The 15951-nt window shown below is 26.8% G+C and overlaps 1 protein-coding gene across 2 annotated transcripts; it reads left to right on the forward strand.

Moving 5' to 3' along the window:
- LOC123270377 (gamma-tubulin complex component 2-like) lies at positions 1-9339 on the forward strand. Of its 2 annotated transcripts, XM_044736392.1 has the most exons (9): positions 1-1032; positions 1644-1820; positions 3597-4176; positions 4256-4424; positions 6303-6477; positions 6959-7102; positions 8386-8463; positions 8862-9016; positions 9109-9339. In XM_044736392.1, exons 1-9 carry the CDS (start codon positions 79-81, stop codon positions 9188-9190), a joined length of 2514 nt encoding a protein of 837 aa, XP_044592327.1. In that variant the 5' UTR covers positions 1-78; the 3' UTR covers positions 9191-9339. The 2 variants fall into 2 exon arrangements, with proteins under 2 accessions (XP_044592327.1, XP_044592328.1); XM_044736393.1 differs by lacking the exon at positions 8386-8463 and having other exon boundaries at positions 2-1032.
- Positions 9340-15951: the final 6612 nt, after the last annotated feature.

A 15951-nucleotide genomic window follows, 5' to 3' on the forward strand; every position in this document is an offset into this window, starting at 1 on the left:
AAGGTTAATAAAATGATAAAACTTGATTTATATACATAAATTTTAATTAAGAAATAATTTAAATGTTATAAATATAAAATGAGTGAATTCAAGCTACATACTTTGATAAGTGATTTAATTACAACATTAGACTCTTCGCATCTTCCAGAGAAATTTATTGAAAAAATTCAAACAAATGTCATCACAGAAAACATACCGTCTAAAAATTCGGTATGTCATTTAGAAAAAAACTCAACTGACAGCGAGTTGTTTAGAAAAAAATACAATGAATTAAAAGCTAAAAAAATTGACGGGCTAGGACCGTTCATTCAAGTATTGCACCACATATCAACAGACAAGTCAGTAAAAGATTATCTAGGGAAAAAAAAGGTAAAAAGTAATTTAAAAGCTCCAACTTCATCCACAATCACCAATGATGATTTATCAACAATCCACAAAAATATATTAAGAGCAGCGAGTGAGCGTGACAAACAATCATCAAAAAAACTCCACGGACTAAATCGAGGTGCTGAAGGATCGGTGGTTAAATATAATCACTGGTGTTTCGAACGACCTAAAATAACATGGGATTATTACTCGGATACTAAATTAACTCCATATCAAAAGGTAGTACCTGTTGTCTCTCAAGAATCTATTTTAATTTGGGATTTATTGAGCTGTCTCAAGGGAATTGACGGTAATTATATTGTATCAGAATCGTTAAACGATTCTAATGATAAGCGCACATTTATTATTTCAACTGATGTCAGTATTCCGTACAAACAATTGGTATTGCAAATTTTACCTCTTGCTTCTTATTATTCGACTGCTATAAGATTTGTAGAAGATAAAATTTTGCCCAACGATGGTCAAGTTAATCATGCTCTCAGAAGTGCGATTAATTATTTACTCAAGGATTACTTGCTGTTTGTTGTTCAGTTGGAAATGGAACATTTGAGGAGTAAATTAAATTTACAAAATTTGTGGTTTTATATTCAACCGATTATGGCTACTATGTCTATACTTGCACAAATAACAACAATTATTTCTAAGGTATTTTATTTTATTTTTAATTTTTATTTTATGATACTAAAATTAACAGACATCTAAAAATTTTTGCAATTTTTACAACCCTTTATTATGAAAAAAAATAATTAAAAAAATTCGCACATACAATTTTTATGAAAATTAAATTAGCCATTTGAAAATTTTTAGAATTTTTTTATTGAAAAAAATTAATAAGAAAAGAAATTAACATGTAAAAAAATTTAAGTGCAATTTTTTAAAAATATTTTTTTTCTTATAATTTTTATTCAATTAATCTAAAATTGTCAAATGTCTGCTTAATTTTAGTATCAAATAATTTTTTTAAATTTCTACATGTGAATTTTTTTATTAAAATTTTTCTATAATAATTTAATTAGATTAATTTATTTAACATTGTACAACAGTAAGAACTGATTTTTACAATTTTTTCATTACAGTATTTTATATTAATCTATATCTTAATAAATACTTAAAGCTCTGGTTCTAACACCACTTTTACTTAAATATTTCATATTGTCGTTAATATCACTTTTCATAATAATTTAATTATTATAAAAATTTTAAAAATTATTAGATGTCTGGTCTTAATTTTTATATTTATATTTTTTTTTTAACAGGCACGAGCTAAAGGTGGAAAAGTACTAAGCTTGCTTTATGAGAAAATTAGTAATATGAGTGGAGAAGCTAAATGTAAAGAGCTTTGCGTATTTTTAATTGAATCAGCAAGTATTCCTTACATGCGGATGTTGGAAAAATGGGTCTACAAAGGCGTCATATGTGATCCATACCAAGAGGTAAATTTTTTAAAATAGTAATTATCAACCTGTTACTGTGTTACTGCCGAGATTTACGGATTATGAATAAGAAAATTTTGGCTCAATGATTTTTTGATATTTATAATCACACTAATAGTTTGGGTACTTTTTAAATAAATTTTAAAAATAATAGTGCTATCACAGGATCAATTACAAATAATTTAATGGACAAATGTGACGCAATAAATTTGAAGAACCAACAAACTATTAAAAACTCTTCCAAAAACTTAACATAAAAAATTGATTACTAAAAAATATATAAAACCAAAAGGCACTAATTCTTATCAAGATCTTTCTGATGATACCAAATTAAACTATAAAAATTCCTTTAAAAATAACAATATGCTCGTCACAAAATTTTCCTTACTCTCTCAATTATTTAAATCATAAATGACTATCGCTGAAAAAATATCAAACCCAATTTACGATAAAGATATACCCGTTAAAAAATTTTTCTTAGTCTCTTAATTCTATAAATTAATTTTTTACATACAATCACATTGAGATGTACTAAACGAAATAAATAAATAAACAAATTTTGTGTATCGCGAAATTCTAATCTATTTATAACTACTTTTAAAACTTATCATAATAAATGAACTATTTTAGACAAGCATATGAAACATTGAAAAAGCATTAATTCAAGTCTCGACCTTTCCAATGATACTAAATTTAATTTAAATAATTCATTTTATCATATAAATACGCAGAAGACAAAATTTTCTTCATTCTCTTACTTATATAGATAATAATTTATTTTACTTATTAAGGTAGATGTCGTGGTTAAGGCATACCGTCAGAAAATTATAAATTTTTATATACTCATTAAAAACATGATGATGTAATTACCCTTAAAATTTGAAGTCAGTTGACCACCTATAACTCGAGATAAATTCTCTTTATATCTTTGAAAATATCTATAATTAAGAAATTACACTGTATCTCGTCACCTAATGATATTTTTAAAGATATAAGCTCATCCTGATGTTACCCTTATCGAGACCTTTCATTTGAATACCCACATAAATTTTTTATATATTTTATATATTTCACAAATATCAGAAGTATCATGTATATAAAATATATAAAAAATGCATGTGAGTACTCAAATAAAAGGTCTTGATGAGGGTAACATCAGGATGAGATTATATCTTTAAAAATATTAATAATTGAAGGACATTTCGATACAATCATAATTATATATATACTATTAATAATTATTAAGGACATGATGATACAATCACCCTAAAAATTTGAAATCGATTGACCATCTATAACCCGAGATGAATTCAATTAAAAATTGGATATTTAACATTGATTGCATACGCTCTCTGCAGTTCTGTACCAGTTTCTTAGTTATAAAAAAAAACTAACTGTCAGAAACTTTAAAAAAGCTGACAGTCTTTTAATGTATTTATTGTGAATTTAAAAAAAAATAAAAAAAAATTTTTGACTGTCTAATTATTTATAAATCACGGATTAAAGTTCAACAATCTATGATAAATTATATATCTACGAAGTCGGACAGAAACAATTGTATGGGTTGCGTCTCCACGGGTACAGTTTTACGTAAAAATGATGGATTACTTAGCGACAAGCTCATATACTTTTGCATTGCGGATAATCTCTAATTTTTTGACAATATTATACCATGACAACTATCTTAAAAAAATTTTTTTCTTAATCTTATTAGCACTTTAGAAACATAGTCAAATTTTTATAATAAATTACTAAAATTTAATTATTGTTTTTCAGTTTTTTGTCGAAGACAATGAATTAATCCAACGCGAAGAGTTACCTATGGATTATTCAGCTGATTATTGGGAAAAACGATACACCATGAAATCAGAAAGAATCCCTAATTTTCTAAACCAACATGCTCATACAATTTTACGAACTGGAAAGTATTTCAATGTTATCCGTCAATGTGGGAAAATGATCAAGTGGATAAAACAAGAACCACTTATTTATCATTACAGAGATCAAAAGTTGATATTTACTATCGACCAAGCCTACAACGAAGCAGCACGTACTTTATTAGAAGTATTGATTCACGAAAATGATTTGATGGGCCGATTAAAAAGCGTTAAAAATTATTTCTTACTCTCGCAAGGAGATTTTGTTGTACAGTTTTTGAATTTATGTGAAAATGAATTAAGTAAAAATATGTATGATATTGTCATCCATCGTTTGGCTTCGTTGCTAGAGGTTGCATTGAGAACATCGACTGCTGATCTAGATCCTTATAAAGATGATCTTAAGCCAGAACTGTTACCTTATGATTTACAGTTTCAAATGTTTCGGATTTTATCAATTCAAACGAGTGATGAAAAAGGTATTGAGGAAAAAAATTAATTTTTTTTTCTATTTTAAAAAACTTATTTAATTTTTTTTTTTTTTTTTTTTTTTTTTAGAGTTTGCATTCCAGGCAGGAAAAAAATTAGATGGTATTGAAGCATTCGCATTCAATTATGAGGTAAAATGGCCAGTGTCTTTGGTGATTAATAGAAAAGCTATAGCATGCTATCAAATGTTGTTTCGTCATTTATTTAATTGTAAACATATTGAAAGACTTTTATGCAGGTAATTGTTTATATTTATTTGATAATAAGATAAAAGTTGATATGATATTTATTAATTTTAATTTTGAATTTAATTTTAATTTTAATTTCAATTTCAGCTTTAATATTAATTTTAAGATTAATTTTAAGGGGGAACACCACTGTGACGATCGAAAAAAAGAGGTGATTTTCGGGAATTTTTTTGACAAGGAAAATAAAGAAATTTGGGGATCGGATTTGTTTATTTTATTAAGGGTACATTAAAGATTATTACCCTAAATTTCTATTAAAAAATATTCAATTATTACAAAGTTATTAACAATCTCGTAGAGCACTAGAAAAAATTTCCCCCTCCACGGTCGGTTAGATAACTCAAAAACGGATCATCTGAAAATATAAACCCAAATTGCTTTTTAATCAGTAATGATGTAGTTATCGTCGCATGTACGGAATTTTGAAAATTTTAATTTAAAAAAAAATGGCGACCGATTGAAAATTTTTTCACTATTCTTACTGTTTTATTTTTGTTTTAACCCGGCTAAAAAAATCTTTAAAATAAAAATTTTTCAAATTCCGTACGTGCGACGATAACTACATCCTTACTGATTAAAAAGCAATTTAGGTTTTTATTTTTAGATGATCTGTTTTTGAGTTATCGAACCGACCGTGGAGGGGGAAATTTTCTTCAGTGCTCGACGAGATTGTTAATAACTTTGTAATAATTAAATATTTTTTAATAAAAATTTAGGGTAATAATTTTTAATGTACCCTTGATAAAATAAAAAAAACCCGATTCCCAAATTCTTTTATTTTCCCTGTCAAAAAAATTCCCGAAAATCACCTCTTTTTTTCGATCTTTACAGTGGTGTTCCCCCTTAATTAAGGTAAAAGCCCCTATTATTGACAGGGTCCCCACTATTGACATCCTATTTAATTTTATTATTTCATTATTAAAATCTATTAATAATCACAATGTTGATATTTCATGACAATTTTACATATTTTTAAAATTAAAAAATAGTAAAATTTAATTCCAAGGTATAAACTATTTACCGCAAAAAAATTTCATTTTTTCAAGTAGGCTAAAACTGCTTATACGTCTGTAATTTCTTAACAATATTGTTAAAAAAGACCTTATTTTCAAATCCAGATTTCTCAATGTTTTTTTTTATGTAATTGCATTATTTAAAATTATTTTAGATTATTTATAGTCTAAATAACCGTATAATCATTTACTTATACTTTATCGAGTTAAAGTTAATTTTAAAATAGCTGATGTCAATGATGGGGACACAAAAATTAACTTGCGTCTACTAACGACGTAGGCCATAATGTAAGGTAACTTAACTCCCTCAACATACATATCAACGTATTAATGTTTACATATTGTCATGTGATTTTATAAGAATCAAAGTATTTGAGATAAGAAAAAATTGCTAAAAAAAAACCTGGTAAAAAATATAGAAAAGCTAGGTCTTCAACGAATTTTAAAATAATAAAAATTATTGATAGTTTTGCATTAGTTAGTAAAAATAATTACTGTTAATATAAATTTAACTGTAATAAAAGACCTGTCAATAATAAGGTCAATGGTATGTCAATAATCGGCTGTTTGAATTTTTTGCGCTGTCAATAATACATAAATTCGACCTATTGGTTATAAGTTGATATAATAATTAATAAATTTATTGCTATTAAAGTTAATTAAGTAAATTATATAAGTAAAAACAATGATTAAGGTGTCCTATAAAAAAAAAGTTGACAATATTGATTTGAAACACGATAAAAAAATTCAAATATTCATGATCACTCTTATAGTGTCATTAATGGGGGTTTTTACCTTATATTGTAAAATTGCCGAGTGGCGTTTAAATAAATAAGTAAAAATTTTAATTTTCAGAGTGTGGATTAGTAATAAAATAGCTAAAACATTTACTCACACTGCAGCGATGGCTTATCGTCAAGCATTTTCATTAAGGCACCGTATGTTGGATTGTATTCAACATTTAGAATACTATATGATGGTCGAAGTTATTGAACCAAATTGGCAAACATTTATCAATAAAATGAGTAAAGTAAGTATAAAATATTTAACTAACTTTAACACTTATTCCTTGCTGAAATAAATTGATGACTAGGTCACAAAAAATTATGTTCAAGGATAAAAAATTATTCTTGAGAGATTAAATTTTTTTTTTTTTAAATTATAAATAATACTTGATTTAAAATACTTATATTGTCATATTTTAATAAATCGATAGTAAAAAATCGTGACTAAAATGACATAAATACTCTGTACAACTCTGATGTAAATTTTTTATGTTAAAGTCAGGTTGTACACTGATGACTTTTATTTAATGTGATATCAATAATACTGTAATTTATATATTATGTCGATTGCATGTAAAGATGAATTTTTATATCATAAGATCATAAGCAAGATCAATTTTACCTCAAACTTATATAAAATGTCGTGACAGTCTTATGACTTATGTATGACTTCATATTAAGGTCATGTGTATACAAAGTAATTTTATTTGTAAATGAAATTTTCAGGTGACCAATATTGATGATGTTTTGACCGTTCATCAAGATTTACAAGATAGTTATTTGAAGGAATGTATGTTAACTGATCCTGAGTTGTTGTCATCTATCACAGGAATATGTAACATTTGCCTCCAATTTTGCAACTTTATTGAGGTAGTTAATTAATTTTTGGAATACTTTTTAAGTAATATTTATTTATTACGGTGGATTAAAAAATATGATTTTTTCATATTGATGATAAAAAATAGGTTGCGAAGCATTTAAAAATATTTACATCGAAATATAAATAAATGAATAAATATGAGTACATAAATATTTCACAAATATCATATATATAAAATATATGAAAAATTCATGTGGGTGCTCAAATGAAAAGTCTCGATGAGAGTAAAATTAGAATGCGCTAATATCTTTAAAAATATCAATAATTAAGAAATTACCTCGTATCTTGTCACCTAATGATAATATTGAAGATTTAAGCTCGTCCTGATGTTACACTCATCGAGACCTTTCGTTTGAATGCCCACATTAATTTTTTTACATATTTTATATATTTCACAAATATCAGAAACATCATATAATATATATTAAATATATAAAAAAAGCATGTGGGTACTCAAATTAAAGGTCTCGATAAGAGTAACATCAGGGCGAGCTTAAATCTTTAAAATTATCATTAGGTGACGAGATACAGTGTAATTTCTTAATTATTGATACTTTTAAAGATATAAACTCATTCTTATGTAACCCTCATCAAGACCTTTCATTTGAGTAACAACTTGAATTTTTTATATATTTTATATATTTCACAAATATCAGAAATATCATGTATATAAAATATATAAAAAATTCATGTGAGTACTCAAATTAGAGGTCTCGATGAGAGTAACATCAGGATGAACTTATATCTTTAGAAACATCAATAATTAAGAAATTACACTGTATCTCGTCACCTAATGATAATATTAAAGATTTAAGTTCATTCTGATGTTACACTCATCGAGACCTTTCATTTGAATACCCACATGAATTTTTTATATATTTTATATATTTCACAAATATCAGAAATATAATATATATAAAATATACAAAAAATTGATGTGGGTACTCAAATGAAAGGTCTTGATGAGGATGACATCAGGATGAGCTTATATCTTTAAAAATATCAATAATTAAAAAATTACAATTTATTTCATCACCTAATGATATTTTTAAAGATCTAAGCTCATCTTCATGTTACACTCATCAAGACCTTTTATTCGAATACTGACATGAATTTTTTTATATATTTTACCAATATTATATGTATAAAAAATATAAAAAATTTTAACGCCTAAAATCGCATTCGTTAAAAGTTGCATTGAAATTAAAAATAATATCAACAATGATAATTAAGTCATTGAAGATGATTTAATAAAAACCAACTTTGTATTAAGAGTATGAGCTGTTACTACATTGACGCTGAATTATCATCAATGATTCAAGAAAATCATCTCGATCGTTCCGAGTATGAGGTATTTTATCGTTAATAATTAAAAGTAGTACAAAGTATTAGGTTGCATAAAAAGTTTAGAATTTCACAAAAACTCAAAATTAGTTTGCGGTAATGATTATTTTTGTATGAAGCATTAAATATCATTTTTAATATATGTCAGTCATGTTTACAAGCACATTTAGTTAAAAGTTACAATCTACATTTTTTATTTTGAACGCATGAAAATATGTCGCTTGATAGAACTTATTTTGCTTGAAATTTAGAGTTCAGTATTAAAAAAATTTAATTCCAACATTTAGTAATTCATTCACAAAAAAATAATTTAAAAACAATAAAATTTTAATTGATCAACCATATTTTTATTAATATTTATTGATAAAATAATTAATCATTTATTTAATTTTCTTTTCATTTTAGGAAAGCAAAACAAAGTCAATCGTTAGTGGGAGTTTTGAAGAAACCATTAGCTCATTAGACGTTCAATTTACTGGTGCCTTACATAGGTTATTAAATCGAATTATTGCGTTAGGATGTAATAATGATTTTGAAAAATTACTCAACGTATTATGCAGGTATGATATTTAATATTTAAAAAATAATTGTTAAAAATAATAATCCCAGTATTTAAGAGCCAAGGTTAATATTAAGTTTAATATTATTACAGATTGGATTTCAACCTTTTCTACACTGATTCGATGACCGATAAAAATTTTGAAGTTAAAAAAGAATTCGAAGCATCGGGTTAATGAAAAAATATTATAATTATTTGCCATAATTTCCAGCGATAAGATTGTAAAAATTGAGAGATTAATACTCGTAATATGCTTTATTGTAATTTTATTTTTTTATTGCAATGTTCTTTAATAACAATAGAATAAAAATAAATTTAAAGAAACCTTTAGACCAAATTTTTAAAACATTATTATACTCTGTAATAAAAAAGAATAGCGTAAGAGTTAATATTATTTTTTTTATGTCTTATAGGTATAGGATTCGAGCCGTAATGAAAAAATTTTAATAAAAAATTTTAAACCTAGAAATTGAAAAAACAACTACAAAGTAAAATATCATTGGATGAAGAGATACAGTGTAATTTCTTAATTATTGATATTTTTTAAGATATAAGCTCATCCTGATGTTACCCTCATCGAGACCTTTCATTTGAGTACCAACATGAATTTTTTATATATTTTATATATATGTCACAAATATCAGAAATATCATATATATATATATATATATATATATATATATATATATATATATATATATATATATATATATATATATGTAAAATATATAAAAAATTCATGTGGGTACTCAAATAAAAGGTCTTGATAAGGGTAACATCAGGATGAGCTTATATCTTTAAAAATATCATTAGGTAACAAGATACAGTGTCATTTCTTAATTATTGATACTTTTAGAAATATAAGCTCGTCCTGATGTTACACTCATCGAGACCTTTCATTTAAGTACCCACATGAATTTTTTATATATTTTATATATTTCACAAATATCAGAAATATCATATATCGACGATCTAATTAGCAATTTGTCTAACTCCTTATTTTTTAGAGGGTGATTTTTTAACATTTTGATGTAGTAATAATCCAATTATGAATTATTTGAATGATTCAAACCTAAATATTTTATCTCTATTAGACATTAATGATATTAAATGACTTTTTAAAGTGATAATAAATTTTAAACTAATAGTTTTTTTCGTACAAATAAAAGATGTTCTAAAATGGAGTTCGACAATTTGCTAATTAGAACGTCGATATATAAAATATATAAAAAATTCATGTGGGTACTCAAATGAAAGGTCTCGATGAGTGTAACATCATGATGAGCTTATATTTTTAAAAATATTAATAATTAAGAAATTACACAGTATCTCGTCACCTAATGATATTTTTAAAGATATAAGTTCATTCTGATGTTACATTCATCGAGATCTTTCATTTGAGTACCCACATCAATTTTTTATATATTTTATATATTTCACAAATATCAGAAATATTATATATATAAAATATATAAAAAATGCATGTGGGTACTCAAATGAAAGGTCTCGATGAGTGTAACGTCAGGATGAGCTTATATTTTTAAAAATATCAATTACTAAGAAATTACATTATATCTTGTCACCTAATGATATATTACAAGGAATAATTAATTAATTTTACAAGAATAATTACAAGGATAAAAAAAAATACTTCTTACATAATTAATTTGTAAAAAAAAAAATATCTGATGATTTCAGCATCGTTAATATTGTTGTACATAAAATTATTAGTAATTGCAAGAGCGCAAATTTTGTTTTCTTATTTTTAAAAAATTCACATTGAGAGTGGGAAATTAATTATCAATAACTCAGTAACCAAAAATTCATCTTAGACAACAATACATTTTTTTTAATTCTAGACATCTGTGTGACAAGTTGACATAGCAAGCAATTAAAAAAATATTTTTCCAAGCCCTTAGACAGGAGAAGGGTAAAAATTGGGAAATTTTTTTTTCGCATAAAAATTGTAACTTTGAAAATTTTTTGCTCTAAAGTTAAAAAAATTAAAGAATTTAAATTTTTATTTCCTTAATTTTTTTTAGTCGTGTACAAAATTTTATATCCGACAAAATATTATTAAATAATTACTATAAATTATATAAATAACTATTATTTATTTTTCGTGCATATTATTTCATAATAAATCGTCAGCATATATTGTCAATAATAAACTTTTTACAATTAGGTAATTATTAGATTTTTTCAGAAACATTTACGCTTTGAATAATCCTGTAGTGAGGATAGTAGCAAAGAAAGGTGACGCAGTAGCAGGATGTAGTTTGTAGAAGAAGCATCGACAAAAAGGATTTCGCTTATCCCTTTACAGTGGTAATGCGACCCTTGAGATATCACAGATCACCAAGTGATATACGATGTTTCACTGGTATTCACAATGTACTTATTTTGACCCGGCTTGGATAGGTGTGCTAAGTAAAAAAATTCCCGGTAAAAACTCTTCGTTTAAGACTAGTCAATTAAACTGCGAAATTCAAATTGTCGGTGGTCAAAATCTGGATCACGATCGCTTTTATTAGCTTTGTAAAAATATAAATCTCAAATTTAATTTAAAATGTAAAAATTAATTTTTGGTAGTAATAAAAGAAGATATGCGTAGAAAAAAACACAACATGAGTGAAATTTATGTAATCAGAGTAATTCTGACATGCTAGTCCTAAGAGACTCCTCCATTCAATTAGTAACTCAGTTACTCGCATCACATCATATTTACCTCAGGTCGTCTCCCCGTGACAAACGTTCCTCTCGCGATTTACATTATGAACCTGTCACTCTAACTTTCTGAAAATATATTTAATTTAGATTTCTCAACACTCCAATCACTTGGATTAATAAGCTGTCTACTAAAGTGAAGACATACATTTGAGATTAATAGATCGAGGTTTATCTAAGAGTGATAAAATTTATGTAAATTTCATTTAATTACTGGAGATTTATATTTTTTTATTTATTTAATAATCCTTACAGAAAAAGAAGGTTACTCTTACAGCATAGAGTGAAGGAGTATTGCTTAATACAAATTAAATAGAAATAAAATTTTAAATCTATATTAAGAGAGTAAGAAAAATTTTGTTTCCAGGATAGTCATATGATAAAATCGGTTTTTTTTAGTGAAATTCAGTATCATTGCAAAGGTCTTGACTTGAATTTGTACCTTTTCAAGGTTTCATATCAGTCTCATCGATAGTCAATTTATGATCATAAGTATTTAGGCTACATTCGAAAATGCTCTATCTCTGGATACATAATTAAGAAATGACCTTGTATCTTGTGAACTATTGACATTTTTAAAGATATAAGCTCATCCTGATGTTACACTCATCGAGACCTTTCATTTGAGTACCCACATCAATTTTTCATATATTTATATGGGTGATTCTCTGTAAAGACGTCTTAAATCTGTACAAAATTATCCGACCAAATTATTTTTGATTTTATTAGAAAAAATTAGGAAAACGGTTGACCCTGAAGGCCATCCCTGCAACTTCCCGCTAATTCTATACTTAGGCGCTTAAAATTGCACCAATGACGTTTTTGAGCTCTTAAGTATTGAGAATAAAGTAGTCAGTACTTGTCTCGGATAGCTTAACTGGTAGAGCCCTTGGCGCGTAACCGAGAGATCTGGGTTCGATTCCCAGTCTGGGCTGTCTGATTATTTTTTCAATTACGAAAAATTCCCACTGAGTAGGTCCCCCCCCCTTTCTCCTATCCGTTCTTTCCCAACTCCCTTAAAAATTTGCTTTAATATGGCTTGAGAGCTCAAAAATACAATTTATGGGTTATTTTGAGCTCTCCAAGCTCAAAGAGATAGTTTTCCTATGCTTTTGAGCTCTTCGAGCTCAAAAGTCTGATAGGGATTTGATGACACTATTTTTTGAATTTTTAAACCGCAATAACTTTTGAATAAATAAACCGATTTCACGCAGTTGGTAGCATTCGACGTAGTTTTTCAAGCCTCACGAAGAATTTTAAATTTTGAATTGATCGCGCTAGAAATTTTGGAGTTATTCCGAAAAAACACTTTTTTCGGTTTTCTTTCATTCACGATATTTCTCGAACGAATCAACCGATTTTGACCGGACTGGTGGCGATCGACGTGGTTTTTTGAGGTTAAAAGCTGATTAGTTTTTGGAATTGAACCATCAAGCCGTTTAAAAGTTATTCCAAAAAAACCACATTTGAAAAAAAATTTTTTTTCAGTTTTTTTAAGATTTATCAAAATCTATTGATCTGAATCGGTCCAAATAGTATTAAAAATCTAAGTTTGGTCAAGCCCTTTCGAATGGCACCAACCACGATGAAATCGGTCAAGCCGTTCAAAAGTTATAAGCGGTTCACATACTTTCACACACACACACACACACACACACACACACACACACACACACACACACACACACACACACACACACACACACACACACACACACCGTGACAACCTCGCAGAGATAGTCAGGGAAACTTCCTGTGACCTTCAAACGTCGAGATCTGATGAAAACTCGGTTTTTGCAAAACGGGGTGAAAACAATAACTTCCCGATTTTTGAAAATCTTCGATTTTCGTAGCGGGAAGTTAAAAAAATTAACAAGGGCTACAAAACTATCAGCTTAATTATAATAAATAAACAGCCGAATTAATTTTTGCTTTTTCGATATTTGTGTATCTTTTGCCATATAACATGACAGGGGACTGACTGCCAGGGGATTGATTTTTTTTTATCAAATTGAGAAAAATCAAGCAAACTGTTTCAATGCATTCAACTTTATAAGTTCTCAATGAATGTTTACATTAATTAGAATAATATTAAGACTTATGGATCCAATTTTATAAATAAATTATAAACAAAAATAGCTGCCAGGGGACTGAGTTTTGAAGTGGCCCAGACACATATTTCCAGAACAAACGGTGCTTTGATACTAAATAAAGTGGCGATAAAACGTTAACAGTCCTATGGTTATTAACTTACGGCTAGTTAGATCCTTATAAACCTTACAAAATTTAAAATAACACGCTAGATTTTTTTTTTTGGCTTTGAACTTCTGGCAGGAGACTGATCTTAAAATGCCTGGGACAAACTTTGGTTTAATGAATTTAATGAAACAAATTAACTTTCGGTACTTTTTATTGAAGAAGATTGTTAGTTAACTAATTAAATTTATAAACAATATGGACCAAATTATATATTATTGACGAATAGCTTAAAATTTAATCTTAAAGTTTCAATTTTGGGACTGGGACAGCCCAGGGGACTGACATTTCGGTGGTTTGCGAATTTATAGCAAAAAAACCAAAATTTATACCATTTTAGTTTTCAATGCTCCAAATAGAAATGTTTTTTTACTTTCGTAATAAATTTTTTTTAGTAACAAAATAACAATTTTTCTAATAAAAAAATGCCTGGGACAGCAAAAAACATCCTTACAGAGAATCACCCATATATATTATTTATACGTATATATGAAAAATATATCAAAATGCATGTGGGTACTCAAATGAAAGCTCTTGATGAGAGTAACATCGGGCTGAGCTTACATCTTTAAAAACGTCAACAGTTAAGAAAGTACAGTGCAACTTAATAAATATCTTGTGAACTATTGACGGTTTTAAAGATATAAGCTCACCCCGACATTAGACTCGTCAAGACCTTTCATTTGAGTACCCACATCAATTTTTCATATATTTATATATATTTTATATATGTATATGTATATATGAAAAATATATCAAAATGCATGTGGATACTCAAATGAAAGCTCTTGATGAGTGTAACATCGGGATGAGCTTATATCTTTATAAAAACGTCAATAGTTAAGAAAGTACAGTGCAATTTAACAAATATGTTGTGAACTATATTGACATTTTTAAAGATATAAGCTCACCCCGACATTAGACTCGTCAAGACCTTTCATTTGAGTACCCACATCAATTTTTCATATATTTATATATATTATATATATGTATGTATATATGAAAAATATATCAAAATGCATGTGGGTACTCAAATGAAAGCTCTTAATGAGAGTTACATCGGGCTGAGCTTATATCTTTAAAAACGTCAACAGTTAAGAAAGTACAGTGCAACTTAATAAATATCTTGTGAACTATTGACAGTTTTAAAGATATAAGCTCACCCCGACATTAGACTCGTCAAGACCTTTCATTTGAGTACCCACATCAATTTTTTATATATTTATATATATTTTATATATGTATATGTATATATGAAAAATATATCAAAATGCATGTGGGTACTCAAATGAAAGCTCTTGATGAGTGTAACATCGGGATGAGCTTATATCTTTATAAAAACGTCAATAGTTAAGAATGTACAGTGCAATTTAACAAAAGTCATTATTTAATAAAGCAAAATTTTATTTTTTTTCTAGATGGCAAATATTTATAAATAGAAACAATTAGTATTTTGTTGAGTTCTACGTACAAAAAATGAATCTTAGTTTAAAACCAGGCGCCTAACCATTATCTTTATAAGACAGCTGTTTTATCTTTTTTTTTTTCACATTTTTTATTTCATTATTACTTCATATTTAAATGAGCATTATGAGTCGTGTATTTTTGGATTTTCAAAAATTTTTCCTCAAAAGAATTTCCTTAAATAAAAAATAATTTTCTTGAATCAAATACTTTTTTTATCAAAGAAGATATAAAAGTGAAATTTTATTAATAAAAATATTTTCAAAATATTAATATTTAATTATATCCAACAACAGAAATTTGTTTTGCTATAAAAAATAATTTTTTTAGATTAAAATAACTAACATTATGATTGATATGGACAGTATTAAAGCAGTAGTTTGAATAACATCTGAGTAATATCACGGAGATTTGGTCATCTTAATACAGTCAAGCCAGTCGATCTCGAGTGCGAATACTGGAAAGTAGAAGCATGCATCAGTGACTTTA

The sequence above is a fragment of the Cotesia glomerata genome, linkage group LG8 (genome assembly GCF_020080835.1).
Source record: "Cotesia glomerata isolate CgM1 linkage group LG8, MPM_Cglom_v2.3, whole genome shotgun sequence".
NCBI lineage: Eukaryota > Metazoa > Arthropoda > Insecta > Hymenoptera > Braconidae > Cotesia > Cotesia glomerata.